Raw genomic sequence first — 20466 nt, forward strand, 5'->3', positions numbered from 1 at the left:
CGTCCGAGAGAGCGGCAACGAAGCAATCAGACAGCCCGTACGCCACCACCCATATGATGCTGACGAGTCAAAATCTGCCCCGAAGATGTTGGTAGAGATGAAGGCAAATCATCTTCCCAACTCTCATCCTCTCCTTCCTCTTCTCTCTCCTCTGCCACTATCCCTTCTCCCTCTCTGGTCATTCCCGCCGCGGCACTTACACCACTACCACCAGCGCTACTCACTCTCTTCCCTCCACTTTCGGCATCGGTGGCTGCGTATCTCCTCATCCTGCCCACACCGAACCCTGTGATCGGTGGAGGCAGATCCTCGTTGCCGCCATTTGGACTGGTGTGAACCGGGAAAGCCCCCGCCAGCCCAGCTCGTTTACCAAGTGATCCTGGGAAGGGGTGTAATTTGCAGTTGTTCTCCAGCCTGTAGTTTGCTCTGGTCTTACGCCTGCCTATTGAGTGATTTGAGGGTATGCGAGGCTTCTTATGTGCCGTGCATCTGGTTGAGATGGGACGCACTAAACCTCCTCCGTTGGTTGTTGCAAGGCTGTCCCGTTGTTGAGCACAAGATGCAGTGCAGGATGGGCGACTAGAGCAAGTGGGTGAAGTGGAGGCATAGTACCAGCTATAACCGCTATAATATGCTAAACCGGAGAGCAGTCTCGCACCATACCTTCCCTCTCCACCATTCTGCGTCGGTGAGCAAGTGGTGGTGGGGGCACTAGTGACCAGGTTTCGTTTCACAGCACGAACTGATCGACGAGAACCCTTTTCTAGTTCTCGTAGGCTTTCCACTGCTTTCGTCTCCGTACCTTGCGCTGCCTCCACCGCGGTTGGAAGATCGGGGACCGAGTTAAGCAGAGAAGTGTTCGCAGTGCTCGGATGGGTGAAATGACTGCTTCCTGCAGCACTAGAACTTGGCGTAGTGCTCGTCGTAGACCTGGCATGAGGACGTCTAACACTGATCACACTTTCCGTACTTGCAACAACATCAGCTTTTGCTGCTGCACCAACACTGATATTCCTCCCCATTGAATTGACCGATACCTTCCTGCTCCTTCCATATCCTCCCGCTGCTCCCAATCCTTCACCATATCTCGCCTTCGCCTTCCCATTCCCGGCTTTCTTAGCCTCTGCAGAACTAACCGAACTCCTCACACTCCCCTCTTCCTCAGTAGGTGTACTCAACCCATCCAGTTGCAACCCCAGACTATCCCTCGCTCCGGGAGCCAAACTGAGCGCCAATGCATCAGATCCAGCTAGGAGCATAGCTGATACTCGACGCACTTGTTCTCGTATCTCTCTCTCCTGGTCCTGTGGGGAAGCGGTGGTGGGGATGTACGGGAGGGATTCGGACAAGGCATCTGCGAGTAGGGCAACCAGGTCGGACGATTGGGCTGTGGCGAGTGGTGCCGTTCGCTGCTCCTCAAGATTGATGTTAGGCAGAGGCGGGAGCGTGGAGTGCGGAGGGTGCGGAGAGAGTGGGGATAGAGGTCGAGTTTGGTTGGTGCGTGGTGAGAAACCAGAACCGGAGAGTTGTCGACGTTCCATCTCTGCGTATAGCGCTGATGAAAGGCGACGCATTTTTTGATCCATCTCGCGGGCAGCCTTTGCCTCGTTGTCAGCGCTCCTGTTTCCACCAGCGTCGATATGTGCGGGGAAGTATTCATTAGATAACAATCTGGATCGCTTTTCTGCTGGACTCATCATCAACCCCATTGCTAGCGGCGACGCTGGAGATGCTGAGCCGGGGAATGGTTGACGTATAGTAACATCCCCCGTCTCTTCACCTGCATCGTCTAGAATCTCCTGACTCTCCCTATCACCATCCTGTTGTGCTAAATTGAGCGTCGCACGCTTGAACTGCTTCTCCAGCACTCCATAGGTCAAGTAGTCGCTGGCGGCAGCTTCGAAGTCAGAAGCAGCTACAGAACCTGGTACTGTTTCGGTACCCTCAGAGGGTGTTGGTGGAATATTGAACTTTTTCCCTCCGCACATTCGACTAGCAGCAGGAAAAGAAGGGGTGAGGGAAGATACGGAACCGCCCAAATCGGAGTCTGTTGATGCGAACAACCCAGGCGAGGAAGAGGTGCGGGTGGCGCCGGTGTGAGAGGGAAAGAGTTGCGGTGGATCGAGCGAGCCCAAGTCCAACAGCATTGCTGGGCGAGAGGAGAGGGGGCTGGATGGGGAAAGTGGCTTGTTGGGCGAGCCTGAGAATGAAGGTGTATGACGGTCGAGTGAAGGAGATGAGGGTGGAAGGGATGAGGTTCGTGGTGGGAGTAGTGATTTGGGTGCGGAGGAGGAGGAGGGGGTTGAAGGGGCAGCAGCAGAAGCGGCGGTGATGGGTTCTGCTGTGGTATATTGAGTTGGCGCAATGATGTCCTGGTGGTGGATGTTGGTGCTGTCCTTGAGCGGCGGTGGCTTGGGTTTGATCTCTGAATCTCTCTCATCCTTGGCCTCAGTAGTAGGCGCTACTTCAGGAACATCACTCAACCTTGCTGCAAGCGGCTCAGGCGTCGTCGTCGCTGGCACCTCTGCGGATGCAGGTGCAACCACCTGCTTACTTGCAGTAGTGGGCCTCGACTTGGGCTTCTTCAACACTCCTCTTCCAACCATCTCTGGCAACATTCTATGCCTATACCATGTCCCACCATTCTCACCCAACCTTTCCGCTACCACCTCCTCATCTCCTCTCCCTGCTCCCCGCTGATCGTAATCCGAATACAAGACTTGCGCAACCGGCATCATCTTGGCTACCTTTGCGACGGAGGCAATACTTCTGGGCACCAACGTCGACGCGACCATCTTGATCACTGAAGCTGGAACCCAAGCTGCCATCTCTCCCAGATCCGACACTTGTGTGATGCGTACTGCTGGTCCTCTTGGATCCCTTATCGGCATGCTGCGCTGCTGAGGTGAATCGACTGAGTCAGAAGCTTGTCGCAAATGCCTGTTGCCGGTAGAAGAGCTGGAAGAGTTCGAACGACCGCGGCGACCAAGAGCTAGCAAGCCCTTGCGAATGTGTGATCCGTTTGTAGACGTAGCTGACGATGGACTTTTTCCTAGTTCCGAAGCAGCGATATCGGGAACGCGGTCATCACCAAGATCTTCGACCATGAACCCGCCCGTCCTGAGCTCAAAGCGAGTATAGCCCTTCCGTGGCGGCAAACTGGGATGTACAATACTTTGCGAAGTCGAAACCAACCTCAGGGGGCCATTAGAAGGTAACCTCGCATCAACTGAGAGCAACACCATATCTCTTGCTTTGGCGACCATGAAAATGCTGCCAAACCTCAGTAGTTCCACTCTTGCAGCTACTGCTCGCGCCATCTCCGCACTGCCATCTCCCTCTGCCCGAGATTCGCTGCTGAGCCAGCGCTTAACAGTTGCTTCCTCAACTGTGTTATCCCAGAGCTTGCGATTCTCGGCACTGGCCATGAGGGACCAGAACTGTCTCGCTGTCACTCCGGGTAATGTGGATTGGACGCTGAAGAGATAGCGGTAGGGATCGGGATGGGAACGGACTGTGGTGGAGGAGGAGAAGCCGCCTGGAGTGGTGGAAGGGGTAGTGGTAGTGTAGAGGACGGTCCATTCTGGTATTGGAATCTCTGGTTGCGCTGGTGTTTGGGTTGGTATAGATGATGAAGAGATCGCATTGTTGGAGGGTGGAGAGAGGGGGAGAAGCGACGCTGATTCTGGATCGGCGTATGATAGGAACTGGTAAAGAACGGATAGGGATTGCTGAGTGAGGTTTGATGCTGAGCTCGGAAGGTCGGTTGGTAACGCCTTTGATGACGAAGCAGCGGCTGTGGATGGCGGTGGCGGTGTTGCGGTGATCGTAGCTGTCGGCTTGGACGAGCGAGCGAATGCTGGCATACTGGAGGGGAGCGCGGCCAGCTCGCCAGTTGATGCAAATCAGTTAGGTGCTGAGGTAAGGCATGAGGCTGGGTATCAAGATGTGTGTGGCCTAACCGTTGCTGTAAGTTGAGGATGGTCGCGAGTGCGATTATACTACGCCAAGATGACCTGGTGATGGTGAACACCTTCTCGAGCTCCGACTCAGGGGCGGCTGTGGAAGGAGAAGAAAGGAAAGCGAATAGGTTGGGGAGCACAAGAAACAGCAGCACAGCCGACAATCACAACGGTCAGTTTTAGCTCTCCCTTGAAAGACTCACCTTGCAGAGATATATATACTGTATATCCGGTAAAAAAGGGGTCAGCGGGGTCCAAGATCGCAATATTTTTAGCCGTGTTAGAGTGTAGGCAGCCTTTCGGAATTCGGATTAGAAGAATGCAGCACCGCCTTGCCAAGGGAAGCCAGCCGCTGCAACGAGACCAACACTCAACACATCCTCACCCTCATCATCAACACCAACACCTTTGCTGCTGCTTCACCGCTTCGTCACAGCATCTTTCACACTCCGCCGCTGCACAAAGGTAGATCAGTAAAGATGCAAGCCGAAGTCGACCCAACCCAAGACACTGAGTTCCACGACGCCCTTCGAGCGCACGGAATCATCCCTCCAAAACCACCTTCCCGCTCACCCTCGCCCGAACTCCCCACCGCCAACGAACTCCGCACATCCTTCCTCAAACAAGCCGCTGTCGAAGACCTCGATGTCGAATTAGAAGGCAAAATCGATGATGAGGAAGAGAAACTCCTAGAGAAAATCCGACGTCAACGAATGTCCCAGCTCCGAACTGAAACCAAGAAAGCTCGTTTCGGTCGAGTCTACCCTATCTCCAGACCAGATTATACACGAGAAGTTACCGAAGCAAGCAAGATCGATCCCGACGCCAACCCCGACTCTCAACCGCAAATCGAGCAAGAGGAGCGCAACAGCAATGGGACCTCAGCGACAGATAAGCAAAGGCACGGAGGCACCGGCGTAGTGTGTTTCCTCTACAAAGATGGGATTGATACATGCCGCTTACTCGCCGGCTACCTCGATACTTTGGCTGCCAAATACCCAGCGACGAAGTTTGTCAGTATTGTTGGTGATCAATGCATTCCAAATTACCCAGATCGTAATTTGCCGACGTTGCTGATTTATAGGAACGGAGAGTTGCATAGGCAAATCGTGGGGTTGAGGCCAGAGATTGGACTCGATGGAATGAAGACCAAGTGTGAGGATATCGAGTTGTTGTTGACTGCGGTGGGGGCCATTGAGCGGTCCAAGGTCCCGGGCGCTCCGACGCATGCGGGTACTCAGAGATCGGATACGATTGAGGAAGCTGACGAGGAGGAAGAAGAGGAGGAGGAGAATGGGGGGAAGAGACAGAGGAGTATCAGACAAAAGACCCAGGAGGAATTGGATGATGAATTGGATTGGGATTTGTAACGATGCGCAGCAAAGTGCAGAGTCAACTGTATCAGTATCGAAGGCAATTTAGCAACATCCATCAATGGCCATCTTGTTCGATCTGAGGACTGTGCTGGCGGTTGCCTATCCAAGCGAAGTCTATGCTCATTGTTGCATGCCAAAGGTCGCCCAAGGCATGGAATGGATCATTATGTTTAGAACCACTTCAAAAGCCATTGGGCAGGCTTTAAGAAGCAAAGCACCCACCTCTCGTTGCTACATCTTAGACTTGATTCGGGCTTCATCTATAATGTCTTGACGATGCTGATGTTACCAGCGCAGAATCGCCAGTGCTGCAGCCAAACCTGATGAAGCTGAAGCACACCTACTGGGAACACAAGGGTTCAGATGATTGCACCAGAGTAAGAGTAAGCTCCAATTCTGGAGCTGATGATCGTCGCGGCGGCAGAACACGAATTCGGCTTGTGCGGCACCAGCGGCAAGTACGTGCGTCCAAAATCAGCACATTCAGTTGAAGTTTCGTGTGATTTATGATGATGATAGTGAGAGAGAGAGAGAGCGAGAGAGAGAAGGAGTCTATATATACAAAAGTAGAGCGGCAGAGAGCCGCATTGACTGCGGAACATAACAAAGCATTTGTCTTGAGTAGGTTGTGACACATGTGGTCTGTGCTCAGATGCTCAGGCCTTTTACTCGGCTGTAAGCACTACCTTCACTGTCTCTACACTTTGTGTAGCTTTTATATACTTTAACTCCCCCCCTCAACAGCATATGTACCCTGTTCATTATGCTGTTGTTTCAAGGTATATCCTCCATTCTTTAACATCATCGCATAGCTCAGGGACTCCGTTTCGTATGCTGCTGCTGGTATCTGCAGGTGTAGCCCAGATCTCGCTTGCTGTATTGCCTGTCTCCCAATTGGCTTGGTGAGTACATCTGCCAAATTCCTTGTTGTGTCCATGTACTTGATTTGCACCCTCCCCTCTTGAACATTGTTATGGATGAAGTGATACTTGGTGTCGATGTGCTTAAGCTTCCAGTGCTGTGCTGGGTCTTTGCTAACCTGTATGCATCTGGTGTTGTCTGAGTAGACCATTGGGGTGCCTGTGGCAATGCCAATCGAGTGCAGCAGCTGCTTGAGGAAGAGCACCTCATGTGTTGCTTCCATAGCTGCAATGAACTCCGCCTTGATGGCGGACAGTGATATGCATTTTTGTGTTGCTGACTTCCAGGCTACCGGGTTCCCATACACTAATGCCACTGACCCTGATGTACTCCTTCTCTGAATGGTGGCATCACTTGCCCAGTTCGCATCACTATGTGCAATCAGTGGCTCTTGCGACATATTTCCCCTATAAACTAATCCAACATCCTTTGTGCCTTCGAGGTAGCATAAGGCCCATTGTGCTGCCTGATAATGCTCTTGGGATGGTTCACGCATGTGTCTAGTGAGGACACTCACGGTGAGACTAAGGTCAGGCCGGGTGCTGTTGGCAACCCAGAGCAGCTTGCCAATGATCACCGGATACTCCTTCTGTTGTGCTGCACTTGCAACAAGGGTTCCCTCCGGTATGCTCTGCATTGGAACCATGGTTGGCTTGGTGCATTTGTCCAGGTGCTTAGCCAGCACTTGGTCAATGTACCCTGACTGACCAATCATCATGGTGCGCATCATACAGTTTCGACTAATTTTGATGCCAAGGAAGTGAGAGACCTCGCCACTATTTTCCATCTTCCATCTCTGACCGATCTGCTTCTTGACCTTTAGGACTGTTTCCAGCCATGGTGCTATGACTAATGTATCATCAATGTAGATGACCACAATGGCCATATCTTTGCCCCATCCCTTGGTGTAGATGCAGGGAGCGCACTCTACCTGGAAGAATCCCATGTGTCACAAAGACCTGTCGAACTCCTGGTTCCATTCTCGCCCAGACTGCTTTAGGCCATACAGGCCCTTGACCACTTTGTATACCTGTCCGGGTGCTACTCCTGATCCCTCTGGTGGTTTCATATAGATCGCTTCTTTTAACCTGGAGTTTAAGTAGGCCATTGTGATATCCAGTGCATGCACCTCCCAGTTGTTCTGTACTGCTAGTGCTAGGATAGCTCTGATTGCTCCGAGGGGTGCTACTGGAGAGAAGGTTTCCTGGTAGTTGATTCCCTCTCTCTGTGTGAAGCCCCTTGCCACCAGTCACACCTTGTGTTTTATGGGCACACCATCAGCATCGAGTTTTAACCAAAGCACAACCTTAGAGTCCACAAGTGGTGCCCCTGGCAGGTGATTCACCACCTCCCAAGTCCCCATTGCCTTGAGTCCTTCCAGCTCTTTTCATATTGCCTCCTTCCAGAGCTGGGCATCCTCACCATTCATTGCTTCCCCAAGTGTCAGGTCCAGGTTCAGTACTGCTGTGTTGGTGGCGCCTACTGTGCTGTCTACAGCTGGTAGGGGATCCTCCACTATGGCTGGTGTGACACCCTCCTCCTCAACCTCCATGGTTGCCATGGGCTGGACTGCCTCCTGTTGGCGATCACTCCATCCTTTGTCCTCATGGAATGTTGCTGAGTTGCTCCATTGAATTGATGCAGGCTGATCCGGGTTGCAAAACTTCCATGCTTTGTGCTCATCATTGTATCCAATCATGATGGCTGGCTTTGCTCTAGCCCCATACTTGCCCTGCTGATCCTTCCATTGAACATGGACCCATGCCAAGCATCCGAAGACTCGCAGCTGCTGGGCCAGCTTGTGTGCAGTGGTTCCATAAAAGGCCTCATGGGGGATGGTCTTGGTGGCTGATGGGGTGAGGTTCATCACATGTGCTGCTGCTGTGATTGCATATGGCCACAACTCTCTGGGGCAAGCTCGACCAATGAGCATTGAGTGCATCTTTTCTTGGACCAATCTGATCACTCTCTCTGCCCGTCCATTCTGGACACTGATCCCCGGGATGCTCTTTTGCCACTTGAAACCCTCTTGAGTTTGCCAGTCTTCAGCTCCTAAGCTGCACCACTCTCCTCCATTGTCGCTGCGGAGCGTTTTGAGTTTCCTGTCTGTTGCTCGTTCCATCCTGGTGATCCACCTTCTCAGCGCCAGGAGTGCAGCACTCTTAGTGCAGAGTGGTTCCACATGGATCAGGGAGGAGAAGTCGTCCACAGCAACTAGTGCATAGTGGTAGTTGGCATGGCCCTTAAGATCTGTCATCAAGTCTACATGTACTAACTCTAGTGGTGCCTCCGCTCTCTTCAACTCCAATTGGCTCATCTGCACTCGGGTCTGTTTTCCTTGACTGCATGTGTTGCAGTGCTTTGATTCATGCTCCATTCTCTCATCAGTGCCAAGGTAGTGCACCTGGATTTGCCTTGTCTTATCTCGTCCTGGGTGTCCAAACCTCTCATGCCAGAGGTTGCTATCTTTGTCTTCCTTCGAGTTGTTGTCTCGGTTTCCTGTGTTCTTATTGTCCTCTGGGACGTCGTTGTGTCTCCCTGTGTTCTGGTTGTCCTCTGGGACATCGTCGAGTGTCTCTTCCAACTCCAGGGCTAGTGCTTTTCCCTGCACTTCGAACTGCCCTTTTCTTCTGTTCCTCTTGTATTGTATTTGTGTGCTGTCGTTTTGCTTAATGATGGTCCCAAACTCATCGAAAGTTACCCATGCACCATTCTCGATCAAACCTTGTACTGATAATAAATTAGAATTAAGTTTCGGCACATAGAGCACATCCAATAGTTGAAGGGTTACATTGCCAACCCGAAGGGAGGTGTCTCCTATGGCCTTCACTTGAAGCCTTTCATTTCCAGCTGTACAGATTTGACCATCCTTGCTTGTCGAGGTGAGTAGCATTCTTTCATCATTCACCATGTGGTGTGTTGCACCCGAATCAACAATCCAGGTATCCAATGTTGGTTGCTTATCTCCGCTGATCACTAGGAGGGTGCACCCGAGTTCCTACCAACTTGCTTCCTGTGCTGGATTGGTGGTGGGTCCACCCATACTCGGTGCAGAGTTGTTGTTGGTGTTTGTGCAGTTGCAAGCAATGTGATTAGGCCCTCCACAAGCATAGCACTTAGGAGGGGCTGAGGGGTTGCAAGGGTCGTGCCTGCCCCTGGGTCCTTGCTCCGCCTGGTCTGTGCCTGTGGCAACCCTTGCTGCTCCTCTAATATGGCCAGTGACCTCACCATCCTGTTGCTTCTTTGCTAATGCATGGTAGGCTTCGTCATACTTACAATCTGGTTTGGCTGTCTTGAGTGCATCGACAGAGTTGGCATAGAACCAATCTTGTGCTGTGCAGCAGTATAGGGTGGCTTTCTTGAGGTCCTCGTCAAGTCATTTCCCAAGTCGCACAGCATCATTCCAGATAGAGTCCAGTTCCTTGCCCAGCCTGATGACATCACAATTGTACAGTCGTACAGTGTGGATGCAGTCCTGCAGGCCCACTCGTTTTACTGCGTCGTTCAATGTTAGCGCCTTTTTGAGCTTAGCATATAGTGTACTACCAAGTTGGACATGTTCATCTGCACCCCTAATGGTGTATGTATCAATGCAGCTCTCTGGACTGTGGTCGCAGGAGGCATGGATAAGACCTACAAGTGCCTTGTCCAAGTCCTTGTCATACCCCTCACTTCCCGGTGCTATCTTGCCATACAGGATTTCCTTCACATTGCATACTCGTTGCAGACAGTTGATGAAAGTAGGCTCCCAGGTGTGCCAGTTGCTATCACTAAGTTTCTTAATATGGGCAATTGAGCTCGAAATATCCTTGGGGATCTTTTCCATCTCTCCTCATGGGGTTTGCTTGCTAATGGTGACAAGACCCATCACCTGTACTATTGCCTCCTCCGCCATCAGTGCCGGGTTTGCTAACTGTAGAATTCTAACTACCTGCATGAGCCAACCCTCCTCTCGACCATTGCCTGCAGCTGTGGCCGCTTGATCATCATCTCTCTCATCCCTTCCGGTTTGCCCTGCTCTTGTCGCTGGCAGCATTATGCTAAGCATTGAACTCTTGATGTGATGAATGTCATGGGTTCGAGCCCCACATTGGGAGCCAGTTGAAGTTTTGTGTGATTTATGATGATGATAGTGAGAGAGAGAGAGAGAGCAAGAGAGAGAAGGAGTTTATATATACAAAAGTAGAGTGGCAGAGAGCCGCATTGACTGCAGAACATAACAAAGCATTTGTCTTGAGTAGGTTGTGACACATGTGGTCTGTGCTCAGATGCTCAGGCCTTTTACTTGGCCGTAAGCACTACCTTCACTGTCTCTACACTTTGTGTAGCTTTTATATACTTTAACTCATTCCTCCACTTTGCTCTTTCTTTTTCTTGGCAAGCGTGGTAATCACGTGATTTATAGCACGTGATGTGATCCGTGGTCGGAGATTCTGCTAAGTCATCGCGCAGCTACAGAATGCCCCTCTCTCCGATCTACCATTCGCGCCGCTGCTTGCTTAGCAGAATCTCGCCGTCTCTTCAGTGTTTTTCCCACCCTGTCTTCCCCCCCTTGTCTTGCCGCTCTCTCGCGCTCATCCGGCCCCCCCTTACGGCGGTCCGGGAGCCTCACGAGCCTTGTGAGCACTCTCATGCTCATCCCGCAATCCTAAAACCTCTCTTATGATCTCCAGCCGCCTTAGTTTATGGTATGAATTGAGGGTTCGGATGCCAAGATCACTTGAAAATCTGATCTTGCCTCTTGACATCCCTTCTTACTACCACTACCACATCCGCTACTTGCATTCTCCCAACTACCGCCATGACGACCCCGGATCGCACAGGAAAACCAGAAGACCTTGGTCTAATCGAAATCTTCGGTCTTCCCCAATCTACCTTCACCCGATCCATAACTCTCGCTCTCCACGAACTAAACATTCACTTCATCCCCATTACCCGCACCCCCCATTCCGACGACATCAAGTCTCGCAACCCATACGGCTTACTCCCCGTGCTAGTCCATCGTCCGGATGGGCTGTATACCCAACCTAGCGACATAGTCACTCTTTATGAGAGTAATGCGATTCGCAGATATATCGACGAGTATCTCTCACCCCTCTCTTCCACTTCGGAAGATAAATACTTGACTCCTCCGCTAAGGTCTGCAGGAGGAGTAGTCGATGCGAAAGCGGTGATCCTCCGATCTCGACTGGATGGGTTTGTGTCGTCCTTTTCGCAAACTCTATTCCCTGCATTGCAGGGGGGATTCATCAAACCAGCAGCACAGATGAAGAAAAATGGTGCTGATGAAGAAACCATCAAAGTCGCTCTTGAACCAGGTCTCACTCGGATCCACACGCTGTTGGAGATCGTGGAGAATCAGGCGAAATCGCATAACAAGCACCAAGGAGGTTGGATTTTGGGGGGTGGAGAGGTAGGTTGGGCTGATTTGTTCTTGTTTCCGATTCTGGATGATTTAAGAGCAAGTCCTGCGGGGGATCTGGTCAAAGAGGATGGAGCAAGATTTAGTTGGTTAGCGGGGTGGATGGAAAGAATGGATGCGAGGAAGAGCGTTAAGGCTACCCATCAGGGGTCTCTTGCCAGTCAGGTTGGCAAGAGTAAGTGATGGCAAGTTTCATCGAGTTTTTGTAGAGTGAAGAATGTAAAAAGATGCTATTGCAAAGGAAAATCGTTGCTTGTGAGAGTGATGCGATGCTACTGTATATACTGATGAAATGAGTCTATCTATGGCTTGTTCTAAGACGATGTTTGAGCGGCAGTTTCTTGAGTTGGAGGAAAGCAAACCGTTCTTGACGAAGCCGAGGAGCTGACATGGGGGATTATGAATGATGCTGTTGAGTATGGTGACCAGGTTGCATGCATCTGCTGCTGCTGCTCCTTCACCTTGTCGATGAATAGGATAGGATCTTCAAGAGGAGCATATCCCATCTTACCAGCCCTCCTACCCTGCGCAGCAACCGCCTTGTTCGCTCCTTCCACCGGTTGCCACTCTAATTCCGCAAACCTGGGATACAGCAATTGCGTAGTTATATCTCCCCACCTCTTCAACTGTTCCACTTTATACCTCTCTACCTCCCCTTCTTCCCCTGTTCCATTCCTATACACGCCATCATACTTATTAAGCAGCTCAACCACAACCTTGCGCATAAAGTCAACAAACACAACATCCACCACTTCCCCATCCTTTTCCGGCACTGGTTCCGGACTCGAAGCTACATATTCCGGCTGATTCGGGTTAAACGGTACTGGCGAATGAACCGTATCGTCTCCACTTCCCGCGCATTGATCGATGGTGCGATATCCAAGCGAAGGTTTATCGAGCGAATCGTATTTGTGGAAGAACTTGAGCAGTGCTTCGTCTTCCTCTGCTTCTAGTTCCTCCATACTTTTTGCTGTGCTGTTCGTATAGGTTGCATTTAGAGCTTTCTGTTCCGCTTGGAGGAACTTGAACCATTGACTCTTCTGCCATCGCAAGAAGATGTCTTCGATAAATCCACTTCCATACCTCAACAACGCATCACTGTTACTATACTGCGTGGTTCCCCCTTGCATAACTTCGACAACCGCACCCTTTTTGAACGTCAGCAAGCCTTGAAGTAGGTGTTTGGCTATACCCCATGGAACATCCGCCATGTACAAAAATTGGTCTTTAAACGGCGAAACAATGTACTGGTCGTTCCTCGTAAACGGTCCGGAATACACATCGAACCTTTGCGACCCGCTATTGATCAACACCAAGCTTTTCTTATCCCTCCTACTTTTCTCGGATGGTCTTACCACTTTCGGCAGCACTTGATCGGCCAACAAACTGAGCAAACTCGATTTATCCCCATAAGGAACCCGATCCAAGTAGTAATCCTGCGGAACTACCCCGTGCAACCTGGACAAGTTCCACGCCTCGCTAATCGCATCCATTACAAACCTAATAAAGCTTCCCTTCTTCGTCGCGAGTTCTCGAGTGGAGTTAAGTTTTAGATGATGAGCAAAGTTTCTTGGGTTGCTATCGATGTAGCGTCTCGTGAATCTGACTTTGCCTTTGTTCCCGGCTCGTTTTCGTTTTTGAAGGTTCTGAATACCCATGAAACCGATAGTTTCCATGTATCGCCCGCTCTCTAGAGCCATGGATTGACTATCGAACATTCTACAATCTCTAATATGTGTATGTCCGCCCAAAATGGCGATCGGTGTATCTGGAAACCTAGACCGGATCTTGGAATGGACAGCTTCCCATCCAGCATCACCAGAAACAGGCATGTGTCCTAATACTACGAACACGTCCACACCCCACTTTTCAGCCCGATCAAGAGATTGATCGAACCATGCCTCCTGCACCATTTCTTGCGGCGACTGAACGAGAATTCCTGGAGCGGCAAGTTTGAAGTCGAACAGAATACCATACGACATCACTTTCAAACCTTGCACCGGGGTGACTAGTGTACCATACAGCGAGCCAATGGGAGCGTACTTGGCATCAGGCGAGTCGGGGGAAGGTAGTGCAATCTGAACATTGCTCGTCATGTATCTACCTCCCCACTGCGGTACAAAGTTCTGATAGACATCCTTCGCCACCGTATAGTTGTACAGCTCATGATTGCCTATCGTAAGCAAATCATAGTCGACCATAGCAAAGATCTGATTCGAAACATGACCGTCTACTGCCTCTTTCCCTCCCGGTTCGTCTTTGTTGTAGGGAGGGAAACCGTCTGCGATTCCATTACCGTCGTGTAAGTCGCCCGTGTCTACCAGGAGTAGATCTCGACCTTCTGAATGTGCTTTTGTTCGCATCTTGGAAGCGAACGATGCCCAGTCACCCCAGTCTGCAGAGTAAGATGGCTCGGGAGGGGAAAGTTTGCGATGAGCTTGGAACCAGCCGTGGATGTCGGTGGTGTGAAGGAGATTGAGATCTCCGGGTTCGAGATCTAGGAGTTTATCGTCTGAACGGGGCATACGGCCTCGTTCGCGGGACCATCGTTGGAAACCTTCGACTTCGGCACGGTAGGAGGCGAGAGAGTCGGCATCTGTCTCGACATGGCTGTTGAAGCTGAGCTTGCTGGAGAGCGGCTCGGAGGGGAAGCTGGCGAGGGTGGAGGTGAGGGCTGATAGACAGAGCAATGCTGAGCAGAGCAACGTTGAACTCGAGGGAGTTCTGCTGGAGCTTGATGCCCCGGCTTGCGACATTGATGTTCGCTGCCGCCGGACGGCAGCTGGAGGTGTCATAACTACGTGTCCCCTCGCGTCCGGTCCAGTACGGAGCAAGGCGTGACTTAGAAACTACTTCGTGAAAAGCTGGCCGGCAAGTACGCCCTGTTTTGATCTATGGCTGCATGACGGCGGTGGAAGCTGGGACGTGGTCTTGTAGATACGCAGCGTGTGACCGTTTGCTGAGGACGTACAGAGTCAGGATAAGGTTGATTGTGTGGTAAAGAAGCAAGATCAGCTGTAGCCTGGCCGTTCCAAAAGGGAGAGCTCTCGAACAAGGCCAGATTGGCGCACAAGGATAAATCGAGAAAGCCCTTCTGCTACCACAATTTTTTGGCGAGGAAAGTAATGAGGTGGAGGTCCGTCCGCTATTTAACGCTGCTCGCCGACTTCCGCGGATCGACACAACCGATAAGCTCAACGCAATCATCTCAGACGGCAATGACCTTGAGCACAATCTTGTGCTATGCAATCACAACCATAGTCGCACTAAAGTAGACAGCAGAGCAAAGTCGCAGCTAACAGGGAGACAGCATCTGAGCTTCCACAAGGCATACACAGAAGAGGGACGGGAGGTGACATCAACGTCGAACAAGTTCCAGTGGTATGAAGATTGAAGATTGGTATGATTAGATATGATCAGCTTTACAAGCTGGACGATGGATGCAGCTTCAGAACGCAACAACAGCAGGAGTGTGAGATCATGTAGAAGCAGACACAGAAGCACAAGCGTTGCTGCTTGTGTTCGAAGACGAAGCCGTCGCCGCCTTAGCCTTACCCTTGTTCGGCTTCTTTTTCTTCATCATCGCACTGGCCACTGCTGATCTTACATTCTCAACGATCTCCCTACTCTGTTCAACATACTGTAAATCTTCAATGATCTCCTTCCTCTTCACCCCCGCCACTCCACTACCTCCGCTTCCTCCATACACCGCCCTCTTACTCGACCCAGTCTGCAATTCCGGACTCCTACTCCCATCCTCACTCCCAAACACCTCCCCAGCATCCGCCATCCTCTCCGCAGCCTCCGCCAAATCCTTCTCACTCTTCGGTGCCCTTCCCAGCATCTTCTCCAGCTTTGCATACTTCTTCTTCTGAGCTTCATCCATTTGTCGTTTGCGTTCAGATTCACCTTGGAGGTATTCCGCGAGCTTTTTGGCTTCTTTGATTATTCCAAGACGACGACCGTTGAGGTCGCGACAGGAGTCGTTGTTGGTGTTGCGTGAGCCAGAGGACATTTTGCCTCCTTGAGAACGGAGCATGGATCCGAAACCTCCTTTGCCCCCTGGGAGGAGCACTCGGATTTGGAGCACAACGGGGTGTGAGTCGTCATTGTGGGAGTGTAGGGTGGAGATGTGGGAGGAAGGTGAGAGACGGCGGCCGTGGTGTGTGATTGAGAAGGTGTTGGAGGTGGTGCGGGAGAAAGCGGAAGTGAAGCCCGAGAGAATGTCGCCGGCGGTGGTGGAGGAGGGGAGTGATAGGCAAAGGTGCCGGGGGAGTGGGTCGAAGGACTCGACCAAGACTGGGATCATCGTGGGTGATGTGGTGATGAGAGATGTGCGAGGGACGTATGTAGTGTGACCAGGCCGAAATGTCCGTTCTAGGATAGAGTGAAAGAGTGTACGCCGTACGAGGGCGGCATAGTTGTGGCGGTCAAGATGATGGTGGTGATGAAGTGACGTGGGAAAGTAAACTCAAACCGTGATTGATGCACGTGACACGGCGTTGCGCATCTGAGCTGGGCCACACGCGTCGCCCCAGCGAGCCACCTCGCTTTCCCGCAATCTAACATGGTTTCTGTATCGGCTTCTGTATCGTCCGACTGATCCTCATTTGTGCAGCCGTGCGAGTCAAGCTGGGATTTGTGTTTTCTGAAAACTGCAACTTTCGAGCTTCGGTCCGCGGATTAGAAATTCCTATACAAAGCCGATGCAGGGTCTGCTTTTGAAGGACACAAACACACAGCATCTTTTGTGTAGCCACTTCTTCTTGATGATGAGCAACTGCATCGACATTACACCCACATAGACGAGGGCCGGTCATCACGCTGTTGCCCGGCAGCCTTCTTCCACGATGTTCATATAGATGGTCCCCGATACTCCGCTGTCGTTCGAAATTACAATGTATGAGGCAGGCGCCACCATCACACCTGAAACCTCACCAACGGCGACGAAGAGATGACCAACTCCCACGGCTACGTCCTCGAATACCCTCGCATCCGAGTCGACCACTTCGACCAGGCCCCAGTCCCACTCCCCGCCTCTCTCCTCGCCCATCGTCGTTCAGTATCCAAAGGGACCCTCAACAGCCCCGCCCAAGAACAAGACAGCCTTCCCTTCGCCCCCAACCAAACCCATTTCGACAAACCTCTCCTCTACCTCCTCACCCATATCCACACCGACCATCTCAAAGGACTCGATCGCCCCGGCATCACCGCTCCCATCTACTGCACTCATGCCACCAAACAGCTTCTTCTCAAATACGAACACCAGAAAACCCGAATCGAGAAGGATCGCGATGGCACCCACACGAAACACATCGGTGTTGTACGACCCTACGCCCACCTCCGTGTGTCCGATACGCATGCTAATGCGAAAGCGAAACTGTCTGGATATCAATCGACCAGTCTGGACCTGTTGCAGCCGCTACCGTATAATGTGCCAACAAAGGTGCAATATACACCAAAGGGCAGTGTCATGTTGACGCTGATAGAGAGCAATCATATGATGGGAGGATGTATGTTTTTGATCCAGGGTAGTGAAGGGGCGGTGTTACATACGGGTGATATGAGGGCTGAGCGATGGTGGTGTGATGCGTTGACTCGGAACCCGTACTTGTCGCCATATCTGTGTTGGAGTGGGAAACCTGGTGAAGATGGTAATGTTGGAGCCGACTATTGGGCGGATCACATAGAATCCTTTGGCAGCACCACCACCACCTCTTCTTTGCGCACTGATGACAGTCAGTCGCAAACTCAGCTTGACTCTCAATCGCAGTCTGACTCCTACCAGCACCATTCGCACCCTCCATCGGCGTCAAGCGGTGCTCCTAAGCAGCCAGAGCGGAAGTCGCAGCTCCGTCTACGCAACATCTACCTCGACACCGAGCTTCTTCTTTGCCCCTCCCTCCCACCATCCAAACAACAAGCGTGTCTCGACGTCATCTCTCTCCTCCGTCTCTTTCCTCCCACGACCATCTTCTTCCTCAACTGCTGGACGTGGGGTTACGAAGATCTCCTCATCTACGTCGCAAAAGCTTTCGGATGCAAGATCCACGTTGATCGCTTCAAGTACATCATGTATCGTGCTGCACGATCCGAGGTTCCCTTCCTAGCTGACATTGTTACGCAAGACGGGAGTAAAACGAGGTTTCACGCTTGTGAAAAGCGTAACACCTGCTCCGTTGTTTCTGGTCTTGCTTCGAGGTATGCTGCCAATGGGATGCCGGAGTTGGCAAAAGAGGCAATAGTCGCGCATTCGCAGATTGATAGCTGTAGTGATGATGCGAGGATGAGATGGGGTCCAGTGCGGTCCCAGCCGGAACCGTTGTTGGTGTACGTGAACCCGGGTCAGATCGGTGGGGAGAAATGGGGGGTTCTGTTTGAAGATACAAAGCAGAGAGTGGAAGCTGCAGGGAGAGGGGAGACTGCTTGGCCAGAAGCGCTGGTTGTGCCGATCGAGAGACATTCGACGCTGCCTGAGCTGCAGATGTTTGTTGGGCTGTTTAGACCAAAGACTGTTTCGCCGAACACGATCTTGGATCCGAAGGGTGGGCTCGACTACTACCTCCTGCACCACCTATTTGGACATCTCCTTGCTGGTGCTGAAGACAGACGAAAGCTGGCAGACGAAGGACTGCTCATGCTGGGTAACACGACATGGAGCTTTTACGAAACTCAACTTGCCCGTGCGCGCGAGCAAGCACAAGCACGCCGTGCAAACGGTGCTGGCGTTGGAGACTCCACCGAAGCTATCTGTGCCACCAGTGCAAGCCTCAATGCCAATGGAGGCCAGAGTTTCGGCGAGAGTCTGGACGCCTACCAACTCGAAAAGCTATCAAAGCTACGCGGCATCAGCTTCAAAGGACTGGTGATGCAGAACATGGCTGGCAACTTGGCCGCCATGTTGGAAATAGAGCGATGGAGAAGAGCTGCTGGAATCGAAGAAGAGCTGGAAGGATCTGAAGAGGTTTTGGAAGAGACGCAACGGAGTGGTGATGCAAGTGTGAAGAGTGTGGATTATGATGCGGATTGCAGTCAGGCCGAGACGCAGGCTGTTCGTCGGCGAAATGAAACAGCTGCAGCTCGAGCGGAAAGCTCTCATGGAGTTGCAACGCCTTCATGGAGTGGCCAATCTTCGCACGGGAATGCAGAACAAAGCATTGAAAGCGTCGCAGCAGCAGCACCGCAAGAACCGCAAGTGTCAGAAGCGGTAGAAGATGACGAGGAAGAACAAGGGTCGACAGAGATGTCAGAAGATCTGGCAAGTCGATATCTCAACGTCCTTATTCATCACTTCAATGTTCCTTTCAACCGCACTGACGGCTCGTATGTCCAAATGTGGAAGACGGTAAGGCGGAAGATGTCGGAAAACGCTCAAAAGGTCGAAGAGCACTGGTTTAGGGAGACGGGTATTTTGCCACCTTTGTGGGACTCGCAAGCCATCACCACTGTCGTACATCCGCCAGAGTCAGAGCCAGCAGCGAATGGGGGAGAAGGCCGGACAGGCGAAGGCAGTGTCTTTGGGGACATTCTTATGTCATTCATAGACATGCTACGTCCTATACCTGCAGGGGAAGGGAAGGGTGAGATGATGGCGGTATCGACAGAGCACGATCGAACGGCTGCGCTGCAACTGATTCTTCGACATTTCGCTAGACTTGGGCTTCAGAATCGGTTCAATGCCGAATCGTCAAGTGAAGGGCATACACTGGCAGGGCAGATTCAGGCGAGTTGTGTTGCTGACGCTACCGAGTGGAGTCACCTGGGTGCCGCTTTGACCGATCTTACGAGGCACCTTGCTTCCACATTGCAGCAAGTCTCAGTCACAGGCAGCGTCTCGGCTAGGATGAACAAGGTTGAGGCAGAGAATATGATACTCGCCTTGCAAGTAGCTGGCGTGATCCTGTCCTATCGACCCCTCAATGCAGTCACTAATCGCACTGCAGTTCAGATGCTCCTCGAGAGGCTGATTACGATTGTCGAGGCTGCCTCAACGGAAAGAGGCGACAGAACACAGCGGAAGATGGTTACGCTTGCAAGCGCTGTGCTTCGAGCCGAAGAGCTGGAGGAAGACGTATTGACACCCTTCGAAAGTAGGCTACTCGCCCTGGTACAGGATCCCAACGGCCCTTTGCGGAGGATCGAAAGCTTCGTGGACACCGAGACCGGGCTGTCGGAAGGTGTTTCACAACCCGGACAAGAGGAAAATCCACAACCTCAACCCGCGCGGCCCGCAGCCCATCCTTCGCCCGGACAGGCAAGCGTCGAGGTGGTAGAAGAGAGCATAGATGCAGAAGCCGACGCATCGAGCCTTCAGATCCGTGCGCTGCGTGCGCCATCCACAATACCCGCAAAACCATTACAGGTATCATCATCGCCTCGCATCGCGACTATTGCTCCAATCTCAAATCTCTCAGAAGAGCCTCAGGAAGAAGACTCGATTATCGCGAGTCGAGTAGATGAGGCAGACGACACGATCGAGTCAGCAGCAGCATTTCAACCAGAGGCTTCACAAGCTTCATCGGCCACGCAGGAAGAAGATTCGACGCAGTCAGAGGAAGCATTCACACAATCCCAAGTTGGATCGTTGCCTCCGCCTACAACTCGAACCGTCGCGGCAGAGTTGAGGAGGAGGGAAGATGGAAGGCGATTGATAGGGCGGACGTCTTCGTTGCCTACTTTCGGACGTGATGCGGAGCAAACGCGGAAGCGAAAGCGAAAGAACGAATCAACTCCGGTTGGTCAAGGAGCGGCCAAGACGAGGCACACGTAGTAGACGCACATGACA

At 51.9% G+C, this 20466-nt stretch overlaps 8 protein-coding genes across 8 annotated transcripts; 3 read left to right on the plus strand and 5 right to left on the minus strand.

Moving 5' to 3' along the window:
* Positions 1-26: 26 nt before the first annotated feature.
* UHO2_00508 (uncharacterized protein) lies at positions 27-3866 on the minus strand (the record flags this gene model as incomplete). The annotated part of the gene is made up of 1 exon (XM_041557128.1): positions 27-3866. One exon carries the CDS (start codon positions 3864-3866, stop codon positions 27-29), a length of 3840 nt encoding a protein of 1279 aa, XP_041413062.1.
* Positions 3867-4441: 575 nt separating this feature from the next.
* On the plus strand, positions 4442-5332 carry UHO2_00509 (phosducin-like protein; the record flags this gene model as incomplete). Its single annotated transcript, XM_041557129.1, has 1 exon — positions 4442-5332. The coding sequence occupies one exon, from the start codon at positions 4442-4444 to the stop codon at positions 5330-5332; it is 891 nt and encodes a 296-aa protein (XP_041413063.1).
* A 730-nt stretch (positions 5333-6062) lies between these two features.
* On the minus strand, positions 6063-7205 carry UHO2_00510 (uncharacterized protein; the record flags this gene model as incomplete). The annotated part of the gene is made up of 1 exon (XM_041557130.1): positions 6063-7205. One exon carries the CDS (start codon positions 7203-7205, stop codon positions 6063-6065), a length of 1143 nt encoding a protein of 380 aa, XP_041413064.1.
* Positions 7206-7646: 441 nt separating this feature from the next.
* Positions 7647-10085, minus strand: UHO2_00511 (uncharacterized protein; the record flags this gene model as incomplete). Its single annotated transcript, XM_041557131.1, has 4 exons — positions 7647-9235; positions 9266-9385; positions 9488-9592; positions 9704-10085. The coding sequence occupies 4 exons, from the start codon at positions 10083-10085 to the stop codon at positions 7647-7649; spliced, it is 2196 nt and encodes a 731-aa protein (XP_041413065.1).
* Positions 10086-11060: 975 nt separating this feature from the next.
* UHO2_00512 (uncharacterized protein) lies at positions 11061-11864 on the plus strand (the record flags this gene model as incomplete). Its single annotated transcript, XM_041557132.1, has 1 exon — positions 11061-11864. The coding sequence occupies one exon, from the start codon at positions 11061-11063 to the stop codon at positions 11862-11864; it is 804 nt and encodes a 267-aa protein (XP_041413066.1).
* A 131-nt stretch (positions 11865-11995) lies between these two features.
* On the minus strand, positions 11996-14437 carry UHO2_00513 (uncharacterized protein; the record flags this gene model as incomplete). Its single annotated transcript, XM_041557133.1, has 1 exon — positions 11996-14437. One exon carries the CDS (start codon positions 14435-14437, stop codon positions 11996-11998), a length of 2442 nt encoding a protein of 813 aa, XP_041413067.1.
* A 722-nt stretch (positions 14438-15159) lies between these two features.
* UHO2_00514 (uncharacterized protein) lies at positions 15160-15990 on the minus strand (the record flags this gene model as incomplete). The annotated part of the gene is made up of 1 exon (XM_041557134.1): positions 15160-15990. One exon carries the CDS (start codon positions 15988-15990, stop codon positions 15160-15162), a length of 831 nt encoding a protein of 276 aa, XP_041413068.1.
* Positions 15991-16635: 645 nt separating this feature from the next.
* Positions 16636-20451, plus strand: UHO2_00515 (uncharacterized protein; the record flags this gene model as incomplete). The annotated part of the gene is made up of 1 exon (XM_041557135.1): positions 16636-20451. The coding sequence occupies one exon, from the start codon at positions 16636-16638 to the stop codon at positions 20449-20451; it is 3816 nt and encodes a 1271-aa protein (XP_041413069.1).
* Positions 20452-20466: the final 15 nt, after the last annotated feature.

This window comes from Ustilago hordei, assembly GCF_900519145.1.
Source record: "Ustilago hordei strain Uho2 genome assembly, contig: UHO2_contig_01, whole genome shotgun sequence".
Taxonomy (NCBI): domain Eukaryota; kingdom Fungi; phylum Basidiomycota; class Ustilaginomycetes; order Ustilaginales; family Ustilaginaceae; genus Ustilago; species Ustilago hordei.